The following is a 27,002-nucleotide window of genomic DNA, read 5'->3' as shown; positions in this document are numbered from 1 at the left end:
CTGTCACAACCCGCTTTCCTGTCAACTCACTCAAGTCACTAGAGCTAAAAAAATCCATACTGAAGAAAGGGCTGTCGCTTTTATTAGAGCTCATACTCGTTCCTTGAACTATTGATCACAATCAAGAAAGTGCAACTTGGGTGGCGATCAAGTTTGGTTCAAATCAAGATTCGGTCCATGACATTTCATGTTTTGAGCAGTTGTCTACAAAGTGCACTTTGTATGCTGATCAACAATCTCATCATTGAGGATCCAAAGGTATTCACAGGGCAGGAAGGAATTACAGTCTATTGGGAGACTATAATTCATCCGATTGGGTATGCCCAGGGTTTCCATTCTGTTATGGGATCGCATAAGGATACCCTAGAATGAGCTGGAGTGCGTCTTCTTGGAGAGGGACGTCTGGGTTTCTCTTCTGGACCTATCCCCACAGAACCTGATCACAGATGGCTGGATGGATGGACGACTAAGGGTCAGAATATGACGGATTCGTAATTACAAGACAAATCAATGAAGAGCATCTCAAACATTTCCTTCAATCCCATTTCTCCAACTTTCCAGGTGCCCCAGCAACTCCAGCTCTCTCCCAAGAAAAGATTGAAATCTTTCCATGTCTGATAACATTTGGCTTGGTTTGGTTCAGTCTTTACTCTGGTAATTTCCACGTCACTTTATGTAGACAACTCTATTACAATTTAGGGGAGTTAAGAACTCACTTATCTGACTCCTTATTAGCCATGATCCACCAGAGTTTGGGTCATAGCTAAGAAAGACGAGAAGCCACACTAATCCGTATGATTACTTGCTCTGCCTTTAAGCAAATTTCTGGTATGAGGTCCCAAAGAAGGTCATCGAACTGAAACCAACCCTGACCATTTACTTTCCATCTTTGGTACAGTGGGAGATGAAGAGAAACGCACTGGTTTTGTAAAGCATCAGCGATGAGCGTAAGTAACAAGGCCTTTCATAATGTTGTTGTAGGCAGTATGCCGGTCCTCAAAAGGCTTCTAATTCCTTTTTCTGTCACAGCTTAATGAATCCACTTCTTATCAGACACAAGGGTAGTTAGAGTGAATACGCAGAGGTTGCCATTTTAAAAAAAGAAGGTATGTAGAAGGCATATTTTCAAAAAGCATAGTCAGTTTCCTTTGTGTGTGACCTTCAGGGCCGTCTTTTGCTCTTCTGTACTCCCTCACTGTCATCATCCCAACACCTCTCTCCTTACCTCTTACATCAGGATTGATCACCTCAGAAGTAGGCCTTTTGTTCAGAGCGATGGCGCAGCAAACGCTGACCTCAGGAGGGAGGAGGAGATGGAAGGCATTGCTCGCAGAATTTAAAACAATGCTCATGTGAATCTACAGGGGCCTTCCAAAGCTTAGCGGGAGGAACTTGATTGATGCTGCCGTCTTGGTGTACAGATGATCTTGTTTCGCTTAATTTTTGTCTTTTTATGATGTAAAACACCTTGAAGTGCATTGTTGCTGAAATTTGACATACAAATAAACTGTGATGTGGAAACTACCACCACCCATTGAGCAGTAGAGCAACTGATTACCATAGCGACAGAAAGGAAGATGACATTGCTGGCCCAGGAGTCACACTGATTTCTTATACATTCATCACCTAATTTTAGGATTAAGAGAAATTAAATGTTGTGATTTCATATTTAGATTATTTTTATAAGTGGTGGATGCTACTAAAATTGTTAATCAAGTTAATTGCAGGGTCTATGATTAATTCACTTGACACTTAATTGAAATAAGTGGCATTTTAATCCAAATCCATACATCAACAAAAAAGGCTACACTTTCAATTAAGAAAAAGATTTTGCTTTTTTTTAATTTATTGATTTTATTCTGGTATTTAGGTTACTAAGCCTTCAGAATGGTGGAAAGTGTTTATATACCCATTCAACTATCAAGGGGTCCAGGAAGTCCTGATCATTCATGGAACTTCTTTGGAGAAATATGAAAGTATGGACTGTGGATGTTGACATTGATGTTGCTGCTACAACATGTTTAGCATTGAGATGTTTTTTTATGCTTGAATAGCTTCACTGATAGGCCAACTCTTATTTTTTTTAAAAAGTTTTATCGGCTCTAGTGGCCTTTATTTGATAGTTGACAGGAAAGCGGATAATGAGAGAGGGGGAAGACATGCGGTAAAGGTCACCAGGCTGGGAATTGAACCTGTGACAGCTGCATCAAGGACTGAGACCTCCATATGTGGACTGTGCTTAACCCCTGTGCCACCACAGTACACCCAACCAACTCTTCTTTAACACAACTTGAACTCAACAATAGTCTTTACCAGTGTCCAATCAGACTGGTTTTTGAAACAAAAATGAACCCCCAGTGGGCCAAGAGAAGCGGCTTTGTTTTCTGCATCAGATTTACGGATGTGCCAGAAACATGCGGATACAAAAGTTCCACAATCTATGCAAAAAAAAAAAAGAAGAAAAAACCCCAAATAAAATAAAGATACAATTTTTTGGGGATAGGATTTTTAAAATTTAGTTATGAAATGTAGATTTCATTAACTACATAAGATTTATGTAGTTAATGAAAGTCTTAAAGTCTCCACCCTAATTATTATTCAGGGTTCTCTGTTTTGCCTCTTTGAAGGTCATCTGCCAGAATTGGTTTTCTGCGGCTGGAGGGGAATAGATCAAGAAAAAGTCAGTTTCTCATGGCAACATTTCTCTCAGCAGCCTGTTGAGAGGCAAGTTCTCCAAGTCTGTCTAGGAAATATTTCTGCACTTCTTCTGAAGGAGCTGTATTGAGCTGACACTCTGACATAGTCGTCTCACACACTGGTTTTTGCTCACATCTTGTACAATGATACAAAACTGGAAACGAACCTTTAGAATTAAAGGTTTCCCAGGAAAACAACTGAAACATGATACTGAATTCTCCATCTGAAGCGCATGTTGAATTTGTATTTTTTTTCCCTAAATTGCAGCAGAACTCATGGAGAACGGTGCACTGTGCCGATCAAACCGGTGGAACCTTCTAATTGGAACCACATAGGCTCTTAGGGAAAGGGAGCCGCCTGCCAAAGCGATTAAGCATGTGGGGGCAAATTGTTATTAAAAAAAATATTCTGAGGTTATTTTAGTCCAGAAGACTAAAGCATGTCCTTCTCTTTTATTTAGTCAAAGGCAACAAGCTATTCTATTTCAAAAGAACTGATTTTAACACTCTTATTAAAAGGCTTTTTTTACAGGAGGAATAAAATGTATAATTATTGACAAATTTTGATGGAGTTGTGCTTTTAAAATAGGGGAATGTCTTCATTTGTACATCTACTATGGTAAATTGTTTAAGATGGTTAAATCGAGAACAATGCCAGATGATAAATTGAGGGTTTTAAACTGTGTCATAATTGAGGGGGTCATAAACTCTGAATATGATTTAAGCTTCTTTTGTCTGGATGAATTTAGACTGGTTTGAATGTTTTAACACTTGTCAGTAAAAGAAGTTTTGCTGCACAGAAGTTATTAGAACATGTTTCAAGAGGGCGATTATCCACCTTCCAACTCTACAGTAAAAGTTTCACGGTTAAGGGCAAAAGTAAGTAAGTATGTAAGTATGGAGAGGTTTTCACTTAATATAGGCCTAGAGATGTTATTGTAGTCACTGGTAATTAAGTATGATTAGCGCCCATTAGCAGCACAGCTCTGGTCCGTTTCTGCGTCATGTGCTCGGTGAGAAACAGCAGGTTGTGCGGCAGCGGGGGGAAACAGAACAGGAGGGGTGTGTGTGTGGGGGGGGGGGGGGGGGTACGGCTCTCAAGCAAGAAGCTGCTGATGGCGGCTCTAAAGTTTAATGCCTGAGGGACTGGCAGAGCACAAAAAACGAAAGAGCAGAATAAATAAGTGTGGGGAGCGCTGGTATGAGAGCAGGGTGGGGAGGGAGGGCGGGGGGTGTGGAGCATTCAAAGTACCAGCCGGGGGTCACCTTGAGCTATCCATCTCCCGGCTCCAGCTGAGAGAGACCCCCAGGAGCCGAGGGGGATATAGCCGGCTTCCTCTCGTTTAATTGCACTCCGTGGAAGAGCGAGACAAAGCGAGTGATCTCCCTCACTGAGGTGGATAAAGCAATCCCCCGGACCGGTTGGAAAGACGACGCCCGGACATCCCTGACAGCTGAAATGAATCCAACAAGTCTGCCGGCGCCAGAATGAGATTCAGCTCCAGTGTACAACAAGTGGCCGCAGTATGGCTGCTTTGTCTTGGCTATGGTTTATTTTCTCTTTCTAGAGGAGCATCTGAATCTGAAATATTTCTAATTTGTTGAATATTTCCATGAATATTTCGAATCATCCAATAAATACCAGGTTGGGCTGGTTGTGAACTACCAACCAAATGTATCATAGGTGTATGCCTGTGTATGCGTAAGGTTAGATTTTGTATTGAAATTAAAGAAAACAAAAAAATAGCTCATTAGTGCTCCCAACTCTCAACAAGACTCATGTTTTGCAGTCTTCTGGCGCTTTGGCAGGTTGACTTGGCTCCTGAAATACTTCAATTTGAGTCAACTAAATATTATTAGCTCCAGCCCAGCTCTGCCAGGGGACATCAGTAACTTTAATAAGCTGTTTTTAAAAAACGTTTTTTCTTCAGCCCAGAACACTGAGATGGTTTCAAAAGTAGAACAACAGAATAATGAGTCACAAAAAGACCAAAACTTAAAATAAAAAGGAGCCACTTTGTAAAAGAAAAACTTGTGTTCTCAGCTTTCAGAGGGACTTTTTTAGCACAAGGGAAGAAGAATGATGCATCATCAGGACAGACGATGTAAAGTCTAAATTATCCTTTACTCAGAACCTGTTCATAATATCTGCTGGACAAATTTATCTGCTTTACTAATATAATGTGACTAGTTCATAGTCAGTAGCTCAGTTTATTTTAGAAAAATGTGCAAAAAAAAACAAACAAAAAAAAAAAAGTCAGTATTTCACTTATGTCCAGAAAATGCAATTATGCAATTGCGGTGGTTCCATTAAAATTAGAAATGGAATTAAAATCACAGTAAAGTAAGTTTTTACATGTGATAAGTCATTAATAAACATCGTCCTCCTACCACTTATTGTTGACTTCTTTGTGGTTTGTGGCAGTGGCAACATCCAGTTTATCATGTGACTCGTGCGATGCGAAAAATGTTTCAACTGCAGTTTTGTAAAATAAACCAATTTCAAAATGCCCCCCCCAAAAAAACCCAACTCAACCTAGAGACTACATTTTTATTGAAAAAAGTTTTTTTTAATTGGTCTGTCTCCACTGAGCCAATTTATTTTATAAATGTCAAATTGTGCAATTTTATGGTCAATGGAAACATAGCTATTTATATGCTTTCAGAATATATGGGTTTAAATATGGACAGACATTTTAGCGTGGAAACCTTCTGCTACTTTGACAAACAAATCCATACTTGTATTATTGTGATTAGAAGACTCAAGGTTAACTATTTACAGTTTCACCGAGATGTTTAAATTGCCCTGTAGTTGTTAACAATTGTCTCAGTGATCTACTGCTAACCTTTATGAGGTCTGGTGACCTCAGGTGACCCAAACGTTTGCTTAACAGACATAGTACTTATTTTTGTTAGACTGTGTTAAACCTTGCTTTTTAAAAACTTTATATTTTGCCTCATATTGCTCTACAATCCTTTTATTTGCATTTTATGAAAAGTCTTGAACTATTCAGACTCGGCTAAAAATTGGCATAAGAAGTTGAAATTCCTGATCTTTAAATCTCTATTCTAACGGTGCACAAAACAAAACAATACATGCATAAGTGAATGAATTTATTAACTGTACAGCTGTGCAGTAATAAGACTAAAGACAAACCTTCCTGTTCAAAAGAAACATAATAAAAGCAAGAAACAAAAGCAAGGGGGAATCAGAACGCAGCCTGAGGTCACATGCATGAAAATAACCCTCATCCAGAACTTTTTACTGATTTATTTTATCGTTACAGCTTGGAGTGAATTATTCCCCTCCACCATATTTTAAACCAGAAAAGGTTTTTTGTCATGCTGCAAGAATAAAAGAAATGCTAACGTTCCAGTTCCTTTGATAGAATTAATGTTTATGCACAATAAAAAAATAAAAAAGTGGCATGTAACGACATCTCAGCCATAATAGCATTATGTTGACGTTTCTTTTTATGAAAGCAGCAGATAAGTAATGCAGGTATTACACTCCGGTGTTCTATCCCCTCGCTCCCTTAACTGTTAACGGTTTGTTGCTTTGTTTTGTGTGTGTAATCTTGGCTTTCATTACGATATGTAAAAACGTGAGACGGCGAGCTCAGACTGTATTAAAGCAGCCGGGGGAGCCCTACAGACTAACTCGCTCCCTTGATTGGGTCGTTTAACACTTTTGGCAGGAAGAACCGATGAGACTGAAATTTGCAGAGCACTCCAATGACTCTGAAATGATTAGGTATTACAAAGCGTCATGGAGAAGTGCTCTGAATGGGAGGGTAACGGCTGTAATGCAAACGGGGAAAGACAGGTTTCCTCCGCTCTCTCTCTCCTGGCCGTTTGCATCCAGCCATCTGTCCTGCAGCGGACGGGAAGGTCCCCCGGACAACGCTGGGGTCTGATCTAACGTGGAGACACATGTGTGTATGCACGCGTGTGTGTGTGTGTGTGTGTGTGTGCGTGTGTGTGGGTATTGTCATTGTGTTCCGGGTCCCTGGTTACTGTTGGGATGTCGGTCTCTCCCACTCTACTGCCCCTGCACACAGAACCATCTGCTGAAGGCCTCATTTGCAGCACTGCATGCAGATAAGCTGCTCGATGTCTGAGCCACTGCAACAAACTACATGTGCTGAAGTTTTTTTTTGGAAGAGAATGACTAAAGAATGAAAATGTAGTGTTTTTTAATTACCAGTAATGTTTACTTTGTGAATGTAACGTTTAACGACTCAATTAAAGCCGAGGAAGCTTTTTTCCCCCTAAAAATTTGTTTATAAAGAAATTATGCGAAGTTGCTTCCATGATATAAATCTTGCAGAACTTACAGAATTTCTCAGACTTTTTGTAAAAGCCCAATACAAACCTGAGAACAGAAAGAAGAAACAAACATGTTTTTTAAAAAAAAAAAAAAAAAAAAAGGATTCAGATGAGGGCAAAATAAGAATATTTTACCTCTTTCTAACTTAGTGTTAGTGAATCATTTTCTACCCACAAAAATGTTCTTACAATGCTGAGCCACTGCAATGTAGATGGAGGTGTAGGAGATTTGGAGTATGTAACTTTTATAAAAAAAAAAGTTTTTTTTTTTTTTCAACTTTCAACACATTATTCATCTCATATTATATTGTCACAACATCCTGACAGTTTTAATGTGTAAAAAACATAATTCTTATAAAAGTCACATACGCCAGTTTTAACTTGAGTAGAAAGGTAAAAATCCACAACTAAAGACATGCAAAGCATTAAGTTTCTTCATACATCACATATATTCTTCAGTTTTATTTACATAACATTACGCTCTTCAATTTTTTTGCAGCACTGTTGGACACACTGGTTTAGAATTCCTGGGTAAACATATTTGAACATTTTTTGTTAAGTGACTGCAGATTTGTGGAAAATTTGAGTATTCTGAATTTTTCAGATGGCATGTATAAAAAAAATACCTAGTCGCAATGCTACTTAGCCCTCTGATAGCTGATGTTTGAAAGCAGCCAATCCAGAAACGCCACACATTTTTTCTCGTCAGTGATTGGCTGAGCCTCCAATAGGGGAGATACTGAAGACAACACATCTTAGCTTCTGCACTAGTCATAAAATGGTATCCACTGGTGTTTTAATGCACATTAAGGTATATTTGGTGTTTGAACAAGTAATAAAATAGGCAGTTAAGTGTTTTTAGCGAGGGTCTTAACTATTCATGGACAGCTGTCCAAAAATCTTTGTCTAGTGAAGTGTTAGCGTTTATGTGCTCAACATCTTAGTGTATGTGCTTACAGGTCAGCACCCTAAATCTGTGCTCAAGACTCTTATTTTGAAGAGTAGAAGGAAGTAGATCTTGAATTGCCACATTACGTGGCTAGAGAAAGCTAGCCAAGACTAATTGTTAGGCTGCTGCTAGCACTCTGTTACAAAAAGAGAGAAACTGTTTCTCTCGCAGCACTTTAGGAATTTTGTAGGAAAAGAAATGAAAATAAGTGACAGATGAGAAACAAGGCATTTAGCCATACTGCGACTGGCTAACCTTCAGCTGCTAACAATGCTAAAGCAGACTTACAGTTTAATGTGAATGCTAAACGTCTCAGTTTTCAATGAGTCTGTACATTTGATCAGCTCCAGTGTAAGACACCTGGCATTTCCTCATTTTGATCCACTGAACACATAAGCCTCAAGTTAACAAGTGTGACAGCAGCTTTAGTTGCTTTTATTTAAAACAGATTCAATGATTGGTTTGTTGGTACTGGTGCATCGCTCTGAAGAGATTTCTGAACACGGCACATACTCATGTAGCTCTAGCTTAGGAGCAGCAGGAGCAGACAGAATTGGAGAAACTTTGGACAGGGGCAGCCATGGCACAGGTTAGATGTCACACAGTTTCATCCAACAACAAGGAAGTGAATGGACCGGGGGCAGACGAGAAAGATGGTGAAGAAAACTGGACGAGACGTGAGGGCTAGGTGACACCGTCACCTGCGAGATAAAATACAGGTGGGTCAACGGTTTGCGGCGGTCAAGGGCGTGAACACAAGGGCACAGCCGCGAGACCGCTTAACAACTTTACTGCCAGTTTTGATTCATCCTCACCTTGAGGATCAGACCACAACCCAAGGTCTAAGAGGAGGTGCGGCGCAATTAGACCACTACCAGTCAAACTGTTTCAGTTGGGTTTCCAATTTTCCAGTTGGATAGGCAGGGGGACATTTTCAGAACAGATATTACTTTAAACTGTCATAGTTAACATAGACTGTACTTTACGCTCGTGTTTGTTGCAGCGATTAAACCGGAGGAGGTTTTTAAATTTTGACCTTCGGAAAATCTAAATGAAAGTTGGAAAACAAATGTTCCATTTGTATAAATGTTGCAAGATGATTCTGACAAGAACTTGAACTTCTGTATTTATAATCTATACATATTATATATTTATATGTAATATTAAGTGGTTAAGTAAAAATACTTAAGACCTTAACTGTCGCCCTCAAAACGCTCACATTTGGTCTGTCAGGACACCGGTGTCTTCATGGCAAATAAATGGTTTAAAGTAGTTTTAAACCCTTTATTGATTAAAATAAATACTGAATATACAAGAAAAAAACACAACTTGTCAATACAATACAAATATCTAACAAAACTAATGGTGTGATAGCCAGAAGTTACAAACATGGGGAGCACTTTATTTGAAGGGTTGTGCATAAGACTGACATGCCACCGTCATAAACATGACATTTCATATTCTCCTTATGAATCTGAAGGAGAATTTATGAATGTTTATGACTGTTGTCATGAAGTGTCATTCAGTAAATAATGAGACTTTGTGCAAAGCTGTACTAAAACTTGCATTAAAAGTCCATTAAAATGGCCAACTTTTCATTATTCAGTAAATAATGAAAGTTTAAATGCAAAGTTGTACTAAAACTTGCATTAACAGACTACTATAACTACTATCACTATAACACGTTTTTATCAAACGCACCTTATGACATCAGTTTTGACCGTCATCTCTAGGACAGTTGGCATTAACGACCATAAGGCTCTTTGAATATTTTTGAAATGTTACCGGTATAGATGAAACAAGTCTATGTAAAATTGCCCAATTCAAAAGCCGCCCTCTAATGTTTACAGAGACGATTAAACGAAGAAAAAAAAAAAAAGAAAGAGGAATCCAGAGGTGCTCAAAACCAGCGAGTGACAGTTCTTACGTCAGAGAGCGCCACTATTTCACTGCAGCCTGTCTTGTTAGGGTCTCAGATCTTCCCTCTGATCTGCTTCCATTCTTCAGAAACTTTTATGTGCAGACCTTCCTTCACACAATCATCAAAGGGAGAAGTGAAATGGGGGCCTGTGTTCCTGGCAGGGGGAATGTGCTCATGTTCAAAGGGAGGTTTTTTTTTTTTTTTTTCTCCAGGGACGACAACTTCTTCTTCTTCTGCATGTCACTTTATAACCACCTTATACCTTTAACCACAAAACATTTAATTAGTTTGGGAGGTGAGAATAAATACATAAAAGAAAAGTTCGGTTTACACATCACAGCTCATTAAACAGCTTTCCACCTATTTTATGGCATAATAGGTGATATCCTTTAAAAAGGTGGCTGAGCCACGATACTAGTGGCTGTCATTCATATTTATGGCCTGGCGAAGGCAGTGAGGAGGGAGGTGTTTGTAAGGAGAAAGGGGGATGAAGAGGGCAGCTTAATGGGGTAATAAATAAATGAAGGTATCAAGAGACATCCCTGCAGTTCCCTGCCTTTCCCTGGCCACTAATGGAAAGAACCTACAATACGGTGCATCATGTACGGCATGGCAACAATCGTCAGGGGCATTGTACGGATCTGTATTTGTGCAGATACCTTGGGGTGCAAAACAGTTCCGTCCATGTCAAGTTAGAGGAGATTTATAGGCGCTTTAGAAGCAACTATTGATGTTGGATACGTTCACACTCCTTCAAGAGGATGTTTGGGAGGAAAATATGACATCCTCATAGGAATACAGCGCCTTGGAAAAATATTCATACTCCATTCACTTTTTTTTTTTTGATTTTGTTACATTGCGATCACATCAGCAGAGGCAGGGAAGATGGTCAGATTGGAGAGAAGTACAGGATGGAGGTAAATATAGGAGAATCCTAAAAAGAAGATCTGTTGGATGTTGTAAAAGACTTAAAACTGGAGAAGAGATTTAAATATGCCCCACAATTGATGAAAAAAGTAAAGAAAAAACAAATTCAACGTCGCCCATTCTCCATTTCGTAACCGAAAACTGAACGTCAACACGCAGACAGTTCTGGAACGGATGCATGCGCAGCAAGTACCAAAACAAAGGAAACTACAAAAATGAAAGTCTCAACTGGTCCTTTCTTTATCGACGGCCAAAATTTGGAGTCATTTTGTTTCTTTGCTGAACGACCGGGAAGTATGAGCTTAATGTGAGCTTCACCGTGTGCTACTTTAACCGAGACTACCTCATAAACAAATTTGAAGTTGTAACATGACAAAACGTGAGAAAGATCCAACACTGTTTCATTTGTAGAAACTCCCCTTCTACGTCTGTTGGACGTGTCTCAACTATTACAGGTAAAGTGCTAAAATTATACCCATTCAGTCACAATCTGGCCTGAAATCTCCTCTGTAATCATGAATGAAGACGGTCTGGCCCTGAGGCAAAGGAAGTTGGTCCATTGTTACAGTATTTTGCATCATGATGCATTGCTCCCCCTCTCCCTTCGCAAGCCGCTTCTGTTGGATCTCCACTTTAATTAGGAAGCTTACAGGCCTCCGTAAGCTGTGCCTGAAACCTGTCTGTGTTCTTACCGCTGCTGGCCGCCGATAAGCGAACGCGACATTTCTCGTTTTATCACTTAGTTTCTCCTCGTGGCAGACTCGTCGGGGTAAGAGGAAATACAACGTTTAAAAGAAGAGAGGGCAGAAAGGTGAACACCACCCATGCTGACCAACAACGCTGCGGCAGGAATAAGAAGCTTCCACCGCCGAGCGGGCAGCTCAGGCTGCGGCGCGGCTCATCTCTGACTGAAGGGTCCGGCGTCTTCGGCAACATTAAATGGCTGCTGCAGCTTGGCCGGTCTAATGCCATCTGGCAGCTGCTGTCTCCTTCAAAGGAGCTGTCATGTCTCAAAGGGAGGCTTTGATTAGGGCTCAGACAGTACAGAGGCACACACACAAACACAGAGAAACAGATGCATGGCAAACATGGCGGAAAAGAATACCCCGAAGCTAACAGGTGGGTTATGGATTGTTAATTTAGTAAAAAAACACAAAAACAAAAAAGAACACTTTTTGGGTTATCCTTTGTTTATACAGAAAATACAGGATGTATTGATGGAATCCTGAACATGAGATATTTACATGAAACCTGCGTAATGGTATGTTCACACCAAAAGTGTTTAGAGCGTCAGGCGCGTCTGGTTCACATTCAAAGTCTATGTGGAGTCGCGTTGAGGGCCGTTGTGGTCCATTTTGAGTGTCTAGTACGGCGAGATTTAAACCATTTGGAGCATTTTAAGCGTTTGATGCATCAAGAGCATCCAACGGAAAACAATGGCTAGAGCTGACGCGTCTGATGTATTCTTTATCATTTATTTTACGTCGGCTGTTCTACTCCTAATGTCACTGACTGAACAAATCAAAGCTGTTTCTACATGCTTGACCAAGATTATTAAGTTATTAGAGTAGATGTGCAGAGTTAGCAAATAAATCTGTAAGTCAGTCCATGTATGTCTGTTTAAAAATCTGAACATTTTAAGACAGTTCAGTGCTGCTTCTGTATCGGATTGGTACCGGCCGATCCGATACATCGATATCGGAAGTGAAAAAAGTAGATCAGTGCGTCCTTACTGAACGTCTTCTGTTGTCTTGCTTTCATGACGCCTAAATGACAAGAGAAACATTACAAAATATTTAAATAGCTAAGTGTGTTTGTAAGAACTTATTCCTGTTTGTTGCTATGCAGGGTTATTTTTTAAGTCCCAAAAATATCTATCAGACGGACAATGGGACTGAAGATGAGCTTTTATAGAAGATAAATATTTGGATTTAAAGTTTTAATCATCCAATTGCCATCCTTTATTATGCAGCATTAATGTTTTAGTGGTTTCTAGGCACATCCAGCCTGAAAAGCCCACAGCAGTTCACAGTCAGCCGTGGAAAATAGCTGAAATGGAACCAAAATGGTCATAATAAATCCAAAATTCAACTTTCTTTTATAAACTTTAATAATTTCACCAATAAAAACTTAATTTTATCACTTTAAAATTAGCGTCCATGGGGATAACTTTAACAATATGTTCAATTTCTAAGCCTCTCTTTAAGAGCTTATTTTTGCTTTTCATGACAGCCGCTCGCAGTTTTTCTAGAAAAAAAAAAAAAACAAAACAAAACCTGTCACAGAACAATGAGCTTGGACTCATTTTACAAAAATTAAAAACCAACCAGTGAGAACAAGTCTCAGGGCCAAAACCCCTAAACTCCGGCAACTCTGCAATAACCGCACAATATGAAATCACCTCGGTTTCCCACGGCACAGGGCCTTAAGTGGGATGAATAAGGGCATAAGTAGATGCAAATATGTGTCACTGTAAGTCTGATGCAAGTAATGCGCAACTTGGAGGAATCGAGGATGAATGCGAGACCAGCGCCAGAAGGGATGGCGCTGGAGAGATCAGAACAAACTTGGGAGGCAAAAGGCTTCGACTAAGACACTTGACCTCGAACACGACCGGCTTTCTGTTTGCATCAGTTAGGAGAGGATTTTATTCGCTGAATGTGGATTTTTCGTTGTTCCAAAAGTGGTTTCTACACGGTGTCATCAGTAGCAGTTCGGAAACAAAGGCGCCGACCAAAACCCGCAAATCAAATCAAAGTGGCTCTTCAGGCTAATTCCAGGGCTGGGAGCTAGGAGAGGATTTTCAAAGCTAAATGAAATGGGGTAAAGTTTACAATTTGCTTAAAAATGTGCTGTAAACATAGATATAAATTCCACCTTTAAATGTTATTTTCGTTCAAAATGTCAATAACAGAAGCTGTTAATAAAAGAAGGAGAAATACAGAAAAGCTTCCTGAACGTATCTGAAAAGACGTCGGCTATTGGTTGTAGTTTGTTCAATCATATACAAGTTAAAACCAAAATTCATGATTACTTTAAAGGGGCAGTATTATGCGTTTTCCAAGCACACAGCACAATTTTATAGCGCAATCAAGTAACTATGTTAACTTCAGTTGTTATAAAAATTCTTTATTACATATGACTTTAAAGAAATTTAACTTCATAATTTAACGCCTTGAAATTGGGCCTCTGTCTCTTTAAAAACTGCTGCTCTTGCTGAAGCTCCGCCTTCAGGAAGTCATTACAACATGGCTCCTCTATTAAGCCTCTAACAACGTTTTTACCAGCATTTTACTGAGATGTAGCTCAAATAATGAACTGAGCAGCTGCTCAGCTCCACCAGGTGTTTGCTAATTGCTGCTGGCTAGTCTGAAGGAGCTGAGTGGGTTCTGAGTTCTCCCTGCTCCCTCATTGAGCAGGGAGAAGCTGCTCAATGAGGGAGAAGCTTGGAAACAGCATCTTTTAGGAGGAGCTTTGTCCTCGAAGGCGGAGCTTGGTCGACCCAGGCGTTTTGCCCAGCGGTTGCCACGGGAGATTAAAGGATTTCTCAAACATGCACGAAAGAATCAAGTCAACACTCCAGGAGGGAATAACATTATAACATGATGTCAAGCTAAAAAAAAGAGTCAATTTTACACAATACTGCACCTTTAATGGTGGACGGTTCTTGTTTGAATACATTACTAGCTATGAACTAGAGTAACTGGCTGTAATGAATTGTTACAACAAGGTGGCAGTAATATACCAACTTGTTTCCCAAGAAGAAGAACAATTATATGCATTGTGTTTTGAACTCTGACCCCAATTGTTCATCACAAAGAGAAATCTGCAGCTTTTAACTTCAACGCTCCAACTACTTACTTTATCAACAATACCACTACAGCAATGAATATGCCACTTTAGACCTCATGGTTTCCATGACGACAGCATTTTTTTTCCTGATAAAAGACTTTCAAAGAGTTTATTTTTTCCACCAAATGACTAAACTGGCGCTAGTACCTTGCAACAATCAATTAATGCCATTCTACCACAAACAACTGATCAAAATGTTGAGAGAGCCTCGTTAAAAACTCCCAGAGTTTAAAGCAGGATTAATAAATCAAGATTAGCCGGTCAGGATGGCGATGCATTCAAAAATGTGTTGCTCAAAACAATGACATTCATTAATTACGATAGTGCAATTAAGGCATCTGCCTGCATGGGCACAGAGATAAATAATCCAATTTGTGCAGCTAAACCATCTCCACAAAAAGTACCGGTTAAAAGTGATAAGAGAAACCTTTGATGGATGAGATATTTATAATAGCACAAAGCCATGGCACATAGCTGGGTCTAAATATGGGAAGGTTTTATAGTTTTATTACTTATAGAACATGCTAAGAAATTACTCTAGTCTCCAGCGCAAGTTAAACCCTACGACCACCTTGATGGAAAAACACACCAAAAGAGATCTGAGGTGTCACACAAATCAAAGTGAATTTCAGAACACTGTGCATCTCTGGAGTGGTGAATGAATACAATACATCCTTCATGGATCTAAAGGGTAAGAAGAAGTACAGAATTACGTCTTGGTGTGCATCAAGGAACTCATGGTAGACGAATGTAATTTCTAGACAGTCACACGGCCAAAAAAAAGTGATCCCATGCTTGGCTCTGGCATGAACCTTTGGTGAGGACACCGGCAATCGTAGAAACTTTCATTGTGCCTCAACTGTAGCAGAATTATTAAGGCCAATCCATTGGGATGTTGGAAATGGATCAACCCAAGTATTCATCACCAGCTACATTGAAAAATCCATCAACGGTGATCATGAAGTAGAGAATATGTGTTTTTAAATAATTTATTTCACAATAGTACACGAAACATAGGAGGCAAATATGTGAATGAGAGCAAATGAACTGTAAGGCAGCAGAACAGTATCTGCTTCCTTCGCCTGCAGATGTAGGTCAATCACAAAGCTTGGAAAAAGGCCGTTAAATTTTATGACCAAACATTGTTCTTTTTTATGCACAGATAAAAACCATATTCTTTCTTCACTGCCGTAAGTGGGTGTAGAGCGAGGCGGACGTCAGATGCCAAAAAAAAATACTTCTTCAGGTGTCCAAGTCCCAATCCGACCTGACATCTGTGACAGAGGGTCTTGTTATGCAACTAATGTTTTTTTTTTTGTTTTTTTTTTTACTGCAAATATAACTGTGCCACCTGTTGTGTCACAGTTACATTTGCAATTCTGATTGGAGGAAGTGACTACATTAATTAACTGCCTTGTTTTCTGCTCAGGATTCTTCAGATAAAATACCCACTTCATGGAGGAGACATACGAGTCAGGGCACAATCTGAATGTGATGCAAACACCTTTGTGCAGACTTAATGATCTTCATCTCCCCATGGTGTAATGCTGTTTTGGCTTGGAAATAATAATAATAATAATAATAACAACGTTGCAACATTTTATTCAAGGAAACTGAACATTGGTGAAGAAAAAATGCCAGATTTTTTTTGGTTTTTTTTGCTCTGAATGCTGAATTTGAATCCAGAGTTGCAATATTTGGTACCGGTCTTGGACTCCATCTTCTCTCACTCTCGGACATTGAGGATTTTATTTCAAGACCACAACTGTGGAAATATTACCTAATAGGCAGATTTTTTTCCCAAATGTATCTGTTAGCATCCTTGCTTTGACAGGATGCAGAACATGATGATTCAATTCCAAGCTATAATGTGACTCATTGCTAATTATGTGTTTTTGTCACTGCCGTCAACCATACCCACTCCCTTCACTCGCACTCCAAGCAAGTGAGTGGTGGTTTTCTGGGATTAGCGCTTCAGAAATACATCAGCATAAATTATAAAGGATATATTTGCTAAACAACATCCAGAAGGAAGCATAAAGGCTTTCAGAGATGCTGGGGACTATGTCAAACTTTTGTTGTCATTTAGAAATTAAGCACAAAGAAATATGAGCTATGTTTAAGTTATATCAGCAAAGCCAATTAGCTAACGTTAGCAATCTGCCCCTGTGCTAGAATTCTTCACAAAAGATTTTGTCAGTATTATCTATACATGTTAATTTAGATACCTGTATACAGAATATTCTGTATGTTTTAGGGCACTAGTTTCCATTTCTTGTCAGTCGTTTGACACCTAGTTTGGTGAACAAGCTAATGTCACCTAATATTAGCATGGTCTCCACTTGGTGGTCTTGACTACAATAATAATTGAATTCAAAAATGGTTTAAACAAATTGTGCACATTTATTGCGCTGCACTTGTCAAGAGTCTGATAAAATTCTGCACCTTACTTTCTTTCTGTCCTCAATGAGTTAAACCATCTACTCCTTTAATGAGACTACAATAAGTAGATTAACAAGTTTATTTTGTGATTTTTTTTTTTCTTTGCAGGCTTATGAAGCGAGCCACACAAGCATGAGCCCGACATCAAGCAAATTATTTTGGCCCGAATTTTGGGTGAGATTTGGCTTGGGCTTGATCCATAAATATAAACTCTAGGGGTGCGTTCACACTGCAGCCTGAAGTGACTCAATTCCGATTTTTTTGCCGGGGCCGTTCACACTGCCAGTAAATGCGACCTGTATGCGTTCTGCAGTGTAAATGGGCAAACGACCTGAAAGTGTCCCGCATGCGCAGTAGAGGGCGCAATAGTGTCAGCGTTCTAAGTGTTCTGCCAACCACCATAAAAAGAAGAAGTGCTCAGTATTTGCGGAAGTAAACATGGAGGCTAACGGTGGAGCTTAGCTTACATATTTGAAGTTGTTGTCCAGCCGGAGCAGCATATTAACAACTTAATCCTCATATAATCCGTCATGGTTATTGTTTTTCTTCCCACTTGCGCGTATCAGGACGCAGAATAGTGAGATTTGTTGAGAATCAGTGACGTTCAGTTCGGATGAATGCGACCTGGACGTCAGGTCGCATTTGAATCGGATACGTATCGGATATGGGTCACATTCGAAAAAGAATCCGACCTGTGCTGTTCACACTGCCATGAAAAGGTCGGATACAGGTCGCATTACGTCAAAAAAATTGGAATTGAGTCACTTCAGGCTGCAGTTTGAACGCACCCTAGGTTACAGCATACGGTAGAAAAATGTTCTGACATGACTTTTTCTTGATCAATTTTTTTACATGAGAGAAACTGAATTTTTTATAGGCTTTTGTGGACTTTTTAGAAATATATTCTATGTCTTATCGGAGACAGAAACTCCTCTGATCTCATTTTTCCCTGATAGTGCTTGATAACTCATTCACATGATTATCTCAATTTAGCCAAACAAAAAGAAGGACCTTTCAATGAGCGTCATCCTTCACTGGGGATGGAAGCCCACCTCGCACTTGTGAAGAAAATGATCCACGTCCACAGAAAAATGGTCATCGGCTCTTCCACCTTTAAATCATTTTCCCTCAAACTCAGCTTGGAAGTTTTAGAGTAATCATGTTGACAGGTAAACAAATAACAGTGATTATATCCCACCTGACAACAGCTTGGTATAAAGTTTATATGGTATAAAAGATAACTGGTGACTTCTTTGTTCTTCCATTATGTAGTTGAATACTTCAAAACACACTTTTTCGATCAGCAGTACAATAAACGCCAATGAAACTCAACCAATCTGTTGGGGGAGTGGAGAGTGTTTATTTGGACCTCTCCTGCCTTTAACAACCAATTCCCTTAAAGTTCCAGAGCCAATTTTGAGTAAAGGTTAGGGCAGCGGAGGGCCCAGCTGGACGACAGCAGGTTTGTGATGGAGTGAGTGTGGAGTGGGTGCGGGGTGGATGTTGCGAGACCTCTAGAGGTGAGGGTGATGACAGCACTTTGGGGCACGGTGACAGCTGAAGGGCACTTCAACGGGCATGACTTGTGTACCTGCAGAAACTGCCACACACACACGCATACACATTCCCCACATCCCTGTAGTCCCGACAACTCTCCCCAAGCATATACAGTCTACCTCCAGGCCAGTCATTCAAAAGGCAGTAATGGTGCTAATGAGAATCTGCTATGACTCTACATGCTGCCATCGTTTAAGGGATTCTTCACCACTGCTAATAATCTGACATTTTAGGGTTTCCACGTCACTTTGGATTAGCTTAGCCAGCAAAGTTTGTCAGACTGGCTGACAGGCCAAGAAAAAAACTCATTTGTTAACGCTCAACTATTCAGATTGGAGCTTTTTGAGCATTGCAGTCCAAGCAGCAAATGTTTAACAGCTCACTTTGTAAAGTGAGAAACTAAGTGAGAGATTTAAGGGTTTCCAAGGAAGTGGATGTAGAGTGGCGTTTGCTTTCCTACACAATTCAGCTTGATTCTCATCTCCTTTCAGTGCTCAGTCTGGGATTTTTATCATTGAGTTTGATTATTCAAATGAATAAAGGTTTTTAGTTTTTGGGCTGCTTTAGAATTATGGTTGTAGTCAGACAGTGGCATTATTATTATTGTTTTTGTTGTGTTTACTGCTAACCGAGCCTAGCATAGTTTGAATGTCCTACACTCAGAATTTAGTGCCTCTTACAAGACTGATGGTGTTGTGGCTTGTTCTGTGTTTCAGTGTGACAAGATTTATTGAAATTGTCCTGTTCAGATGTTTCTTTTTTATTTTTTAAATGTGTAGTTTGAAATCTAAAAAAACATAGGATATTATGAAAAGAAGAAAAGTAAAATGGCAAAAATTTCAGTAATCAAATGTGCAAAACTGGCAGCAAAAGCCATCTACTCAAGACTGGTGAATACAAACGTTTACCATGATTTTATTTGTAATAAAATTAAATAAAATCTATTATTTTTCTTGGTTGTTCCATCATAAAATTTCAACTAAAGATTGTAGCTTTAATGTGATGCACTGCAAAAAAAACCCACAAAATCCTACAAAGTGTTTATGATCTAGTTTCAAGTGCAAATATCTTAGTGCACTTGAAGACAAAACTAAATTACAAGTAATAAAAAAGCACTACTTTCACTGGCAGATTATTTAATTTGTAACAACATTTTTCGTCCATATTGTAAGTGAAATAATCTTAATTTTTCATCAATATTAAGGAATTACTGACTTATAACAAGCACCTATATCTTGCTGAACATTCACTTCTAAGTTGGTTTTGTCTTATTTTAAGTGCATGAGAAACTAGACCCAAAATACTTTGTAAGATGTGTTTTGCAGTGAACAATGTGAATGTGTTTCATGAAAAAGTGTGGGAATATCTTAGCAAGTCACTGCAAAGGCGAACGGGTAGTGAGCGATCCCAACATACTGTGACTGTGAATCTGCGACTGTGAATCTGCAATATGAAGCAGCATAGTAGTCATTGTTCCCATCTGTCAAGAGATCGCACTGATCAAAACAATTGAAAGCAACTTTACACAAAGTAAAAAAAAAAAAAAGCTTCAAATCTGCAGTGCAGCCAAAACTTCACAGCCAATCTTCACTGAGCCAGGTGAATTGGACCAACGTCTAGAAATTCATAATTTCACTTTTGTTGCCTAAATATAGCCTTTTCTCTGCCACGTACAATTCTTCAAAATGCTTGAAATGCTTAGAAGCCTCATACAAGTTTTTAACCCTCAGGTCAAAAATGTTGCAGTTATTCTGGAAAGACATAATATGTCTGCTGGACAAAATCATTTTCAATGACCGCCGCAGCATTTAATGCCTTGAGATTGGTAGTGAAAACATCCAGAGGTCACCTTAACAAGCATTTGATTAACATTTCTAAGCACTGAAGAAATGTTCTGCTCTGAAATTCACAAAATCCACAAAAAGCTCAAGGATAAAGGTGACTGCTTCAAAATTGTGTTTGAAAGATACAACAACTGTTTGTTTTAGTTATGGATCCCAAACAGCAATAAAAAGAGCATTAGATACAAAACATAATGCCTCATTTAAATGTTTTTCTCTCATTAAAACAAACGACAGAAATGCAACGTCTGCTCATCGTTGCGACAACCTTTGCATGCTAAACAAGTCGCAGTTGGTCTTAACTTGCTAAAACACAGAAAAGGAAACCGTCACAGTAATGAAGCTTGCTGGAATAATAAAAACATCCATTTGGTTTTCCTTCACCTGCCTGACAGTAAAATGGCTTTATTTTGATTTAAAAAACAAAGAAACATTTCTGCTGCAGAAATTAAACATCATCTCATCTTAGACCGTAAGCGATGTTCAGGCAATCGCTTGATGCTTAAGAAGAAGATGGAAAGACTGTCATCAGATCAAATGCCCCATTTTCATTCTGGGGAGTTTAGATAAGAAAAATGAAATGTTAACTTCCTGTCCTAAACTACCCTAGTTTCCATGCAGCTGATGTGACTCACTAACATGTCATTCTTGGGACTGATATAAGCTACCATTGTGTAAATAGCTTTAATTTTTCCTCTCTTCAATTGTCTCTGTAAAAACTGTCAACTGACTGTAAAAGAAAATGGTGTGAATGACTTGATGCGAGATTGAACAGCAAAAGTTGCAACTTCCTGTATCAATGCTTTAATCTTCATTTTTGTCAAGTTTGTTTTTCAATAATTTTTCAGCATGAAAAAAAGGTTGAAATTCATTTTTTAAAATGTACCGTCAAAGAGTTTCACACATCTCCAGACAAAAGACGTTAAGAGTTTTAGAAGGTGGAGGCAACAAAGAAATTCAAATGACAAATGCAAAAGCAGCCTTTTTGGTCACTACTAAATGTTTTCAAAGAAGCAAATTTTATTTTCTGATGAAGATAGCCTATCCAATTCTTTATGAAGTTAGTTCTTCACCTAGTCATTTGATGAATTAACAGGGAGTAACCACATGTACTTGTTTCAATGTTACACCCAGGCTTGATTACTGCTAGATCTGTTGAGGAAAAAAATAAATAAAACCATTCTGTCTGAACTTAAAGTAGGCTAGAAGATTCGAAAAACTAAGACATTATTAGATAACTTAGAAGCAGATTCTGTAAATGGAGAATTTGGCTAAGGTTGACTGGGAAGAAGCGGATAAGCCCCTGGAAAAGGAGTTAAAGTGATTCACATCCATCAGTCTGGAAAACATCACAAACCTCAATGAGAGCAAATTTCCACAAAAGGAAGAAATCATGAAACAGTAGTGAACTTTCCCAGAAGTTGCCAGCCTTTCAAAATTGCCCCAAAAGCTCACTGGCAACTTATCCAGGAGGTCAAAAACAACACAGAACAACTTTTGAAATACTGCAGAGACTGGGCAAAGATGGCCTCCAGGAGAGGTACGGGTTAAATAAAAACCACTGCTGACCAAAAAGAACCCCAAGGAATGTCGAAAGTGAGGATCCCTAAAACAAACACACTACCACCACTATGTTTAGACTGTCTGTAATGCTGGGCAACTATGCGGGCAATAAATACCCTTAGTTAAATCCTAATTAAGGGGCTATGGTGTGACTTTATGCAGTCCGGTCAGGGCTGAAATAAAACAGTTCTGAAAGAAGAGCGGCTCACAGATGGCACCAACTCAGCACTATACAGTTGTAAGGGTTTTCCACTGGTAATAGTGATGTGGCATCACATTGCTCTGCTGGGGTTCCAACCATGTGATGTCAGAAGAGTGTTGTTTACTGATTGGCTGTTTGCGTCAAAAGAGTGATTCCCTTGCAACAATTTGACCTGCCATTTTGTAAAACCTCATAGCAGCAACAGAGTTGTTTAGAGTGGCTTCTGCACACATCCCATAACACCAGCATGAACACAAGATAACAGCTTCTGAATAGCAATCCACTGTAGTGATCACAAAGCATGACAGGGCTAATATGTAATTATCCATGGTAATAGAGACTTGTTCAAAAGTTGCTCTGGAGTTTGATATCAGTACCAGAGCTTAATCTTCTTACACTGATCAGACAAATCCAGCTTAACCGAAATTTCACAGCATCAAACATAAATAGAACCACAAATGTATTGGGATGGTTGTTTTTTCCCCCCAAACCGGGGGAAGGAGGAAATCTATATTTCCTTAAAAAAAATAAGTAAATAAAAAGATTCGGACTTACTTCTCGTCGTCGTGACGCCCAGCAGCTCTGTTTGATTTTCCACACCACGGCGGCCACCAGCAGGAGCGACAGGAAGCAGCTGCGGAAAGGTGGGGAGATGAATAGATGAGCAGGAAATTCGGAGACTGATTGAGGACGGGACAAAAACTGGGAGGCTGAGGACTTATTTTGTGTCGTCTACACGTTTATGGAGCAGCATGCGAATTGTGTTCTTAAAAAGCAATCGGCTGAAGTTAAGCCTGCAGCTAACCACTTCATCCAATTCCAATGAAGAGAATCATAACCAGAAAAATGTTTTACAATACTGTAAATCAGCTCAATCATACCACTATTAAATTAGGAGAAGTTTCTCTGAGGCCCTTTTTATGACAATCCTAGCACTCAAACAATGTAACATTCAAAGATTCCACCTGCTTTGTGTAGACAAAAGGAGAACTCCAGCGGAGTCGCGACTAGAAGCGTCTTCACAGGTACAGTATGTAAAACAACTGTGGATGATTTCACTGCTCCACAACATGTGGTGAAAGTGTTTAATGTCAAACAGAGGCAGCATCTGTTCAGGCCGGTAAAAAAAGGCAGAGGAAGTAGGCAAGGCACAGTAGGGCGTTCGGTTTAAACAACTCCAGGTAAAACAGCTTTAATTGGAATGGAAATCGTTCTGTGTGCTATTCTCATTCCTGGGTGGTTTTGAGTCGGCATCTCCCTTTACCTGGATGTAAAGTTACAGGGCAAAAGAGCAACTATAGCATCAGTGTTCCCATGACAGCGAAAAACAGAGTAGGCACTGTGTACTCACACCTACACAGACTAAAGTCCATCAAAATCCTTTTCAGTTCATGCATATCGGAGCATGGTATACAGAAATGTTAACAAAATACACAAGCTAAACCGTAAATTATTTAGAGAATTTACGCTAAACTTCCTAGTATAACTTCCGATTTAGCATAAATTACATTTTAGCATAAACTCTGTTGAGCCTTTTGACATTTCACTGTACTTGCTGTTGTTGCCATGCAGGAAGAAATCACACATTTGCAAAGCAGAGTAACACCATCAATCAATGTTCGCCGCAGCCACAATCGCTATTCTAACTCCGACTCAGCACCAGGTGAGGCTGTGTGTCTGAATAAAACCGTTTCAGACCCAGGCTGTCATGTGATCGTACCAAGCTGTACCTCTGTAACCAATCAGAAAAATTAACTACTTTGGCACCGTTCAACCTAAGGAAATTCATGAAATAAACAAATTTACACAAAAATGTCAAAATTCACACAGTAACATAAAGAGAGAACTGTAAATGGCCTGTTTAGAAAGTTCATCAGCAAAGAAAAGAAAAAGTTGACTTGCGGTTTAGTTGCACCTTAAACATTTCTGCCTTATGCAATCTAAAAAAAAATGTAGGTCTGTCTTCAACAGTCTGAGCACAATGTTTGTCTTTTAGTTGCTGCAGGCTTATATTATCTGATGGGTTATTATTCAGCAATAAGTCAAAAAGTCCTAATGAGCCAAGCATAACTAATTTGACAGCTCGATGTTTCCAGAAGGAGATTTTAATTAACAAAGAAAAACTGCAGGTACAGTGGTAACATTTGTCACTGTAATGAAAACGTACACCATGTTGTCATTCAAATTGGCTAATATGCATCAGAAGCACCTCAACATGCTGTTGATATGACATTTCTACAGAAATTTAATAGTACTTTTTAAGTAATGATGGAAAGAACAGATTTTATCTATAGGCACCTTTCAAGACTCAAGTTTGCTTTACATCAAGAACATCATATGAACAGATCATGAACAAAGGCTAAAAAGTACGATGAGGAGAGGAGATTATGTAAGTAATAGAAGCCATAAAGAGGTTGGTGTCGAGGATAACACCCAGATTCTTGACTTATGGGTAACAGAGAACAGTAGAGATGTCGATATACAACAAAAATTTAACCGATTTGGAGATTGTGGATTTTGTGCCAATAAAAAGTATTTAAGTTTCATTTACAGTACGTATGAGAAGGTTATGAATCAAGACGTCAAGAAGGGGGGAGTGGGGTGGTGATGTAGTGGGTTTGAAACAAAGAGCTGAGTGTCATTTGTGTAAGAGTGGAAATCGGTACAGTAATCTCTGAAAAGATTTTGGAGAGGAAGAAGCGAGCATACAGCCCTGGGGCACACCACTGTTAATTGAAAGATGAGCTTCAATAAATACACTGACATGGTTTCAATTCTCTCCCCAACATCTGGAGCCCAGATAGCCGGTGAAGATCAGGGTTTTACTGTGCAGTAGAGAGTCTGCTGATTTAGATTTTCTAAGTCTTATTATTTCTGCAATTAAATCTAACAATTGACCATCAAATTAAAAAAAACTCTGTCATAGGGTCATTGATGCAGGTAATGGGTTTTATATTTTTCTAACCTCAAAACAGCATTCAAAGAATGTGGTGGTGTTTCAGCTTTGCTGAAATTACTATTACTTTTTCGACTTTTGAACCTCTTATAATCAGTGATTCAAAAATTTAACTATATCAGTAACTGGCTGATTAACTGGGAATGAAAAAGGAGGTTGAAGTTTCAAGCAAATGCACAAAAAACTCAATCCACTGGATGAATTTAAGGTAGCCACCGGACGGCTACAAAGATGTGTTGTATCAACCGGTGAAAAAGAAAAAAAAACTTTTCTTGTTACTGGCATGTAGTAGAAACAGGCTAATGGGCTGTGATTTTCTTCTTTTCCCTTCAGTGTTTACTGGGCTTTTCTTCTCCGCTCAAATACAATACATGAACAGACTTTCCAGGCTTTCTGAGGTGTATTTAATTAGAAACTCCCACGCTGAAGCGGAACATCTTTTTACTTTCTAGTGAGGCAGACTTTTCTCCAAAGATTAACAACCCCAATATAAATGCCTCTCCTGTTTCTGGTATTGAAGGTAATGCTTTAAGATCCTCGTTCATCGCACCCTCACCTGCCCCCCAAACACACCCCCCCCCAATTCGAGTGACTCTTTAAGGAGCCATCCATTGAAAATAAAAAAATAACTCCCTTTTTCTCCCTCGGCTGAAGAGAACTCTTCAAGAGATCCATCCATTCAGTCTTATTGATCTGGTTCTCTGCTCACTGCTTCAAGAGCGACATTGTGCTGATGAATGATCAACATGAATGGAAATGAAACTCACATCAAAGATGTGCTTCTCTTCTTAGCAGCGTAAGGGAGAGGGGGGGAGAGAAGACAGCAATCGAAAAAAACGGAGAGAGGGTAAAAATTAGGAATAATGATTGTAGAAATAACCGACAGATTCACAGCAGATGAGAGATGAAAACAGAAAATTATTGACAATGTAAAAAGACAAAGAAACAAAAGACAGATCAAAGGACAGAAACATATATAGGCGAACACCGTAAGGATGACACAAACAGAGACAGACCAGGTCGCGCACCTCATTAAATCTCAAGCTCCAAAAAGAAAACAAGCCTAGTTTGCGGCGCCTCAGATCTCACCTTCCCATTACGCCGACATCTCACGCTTCCACATGGAGCAGAGATGAGCAGCTACGGGCCTCCGCTGTCTCTGTGCAACCACCTGTGACAATCACACCTTGCTTCTTTGATTCAAATGCACCGACATAAATCACAGAAGTGACAGCCACAGAGAGAGTTCACGGAAAAAAATCTGAGGTTTAAATATAATCTTTGTCTCTGTTAAGTACCACGATAAACACGCTGCCGATATTCACCCACATTCTCATTTCGAAAACCTCGCTTTATAAGTCGGAAAACATCTTTTGACTTTAAGAATTTCGGTGCCAAAACACAGATTATAGTGTTCAGATTTCTGTCGGTTCTGCAGAGGGTTGATCTTGCTGCTAGTAGCCCAAAGGGCAGTAACACCCACCACTCAATGCAGAGATCTGTCTCAAATGTTGTGTTTTCATGCCTTTTCTAAAGCAGCACGGAGGTAGCCGACAAGTAGACTGAAAGCACTCCAAGGTTCAGTTTGAAGAAAAATACCCACAGTGCCTAAAATAAATCCACTTCCACCGGCAAACTTCCTTAGCTGGAGTGCTAACGACTGGTGATGAACAGCCTCAGACCCTTGACAGTGACAGGTGAATGGAAAGCAGGTTCCTGCTCTTTAATGTGGCAACTACTCCAACAGCAACATTGACGGTACATGAA

The 27,002-nt window shown here is 39.4% G+C and overlaps 1 protein-coding gene across 2 annotated transcripts in view; it reads right to left on the bottom strand.

Moving 5' to 3' along the window:
• Positions 1-27,002, bottom strand: part of atrn (attractin) — a 148,039-nt gene that overhangs the window by 33,592 nt on the left and 87,445 nt on the right. For both annotated transcript variants that reach the window (XM_088002895.1, XM_088002896.1), the window contains exon 26: positions 22,835-22,913. In XM_088002895.1, coding sequence (XP_087859021.1) covers positions 22,835-22,913 — 79 coding nt within the window. The remainder of the gene's footprint in view (positions 1-22,834; positions 22,914-27,002) is intronic.

This window comes from Poecilia mexicana, unplaced genomic scaffold, assembly GCF_051168715.1.
Source record: "Poecilia mexicana isolate PSO_F unplaced genomic scaffold, ASM5116871v1 scaffold_22, whole genome shotgun sequence".
Lineage (NCBI taxonomy): Eukaryota > Metazoa > Chordata > Actinopteri > Cyprinodontiformes > Poeciliidae > Poecilia > Poecilia mexicana.
This window is presented reverse-complemented; position numbering and strand designations above follow the sequence as displayed.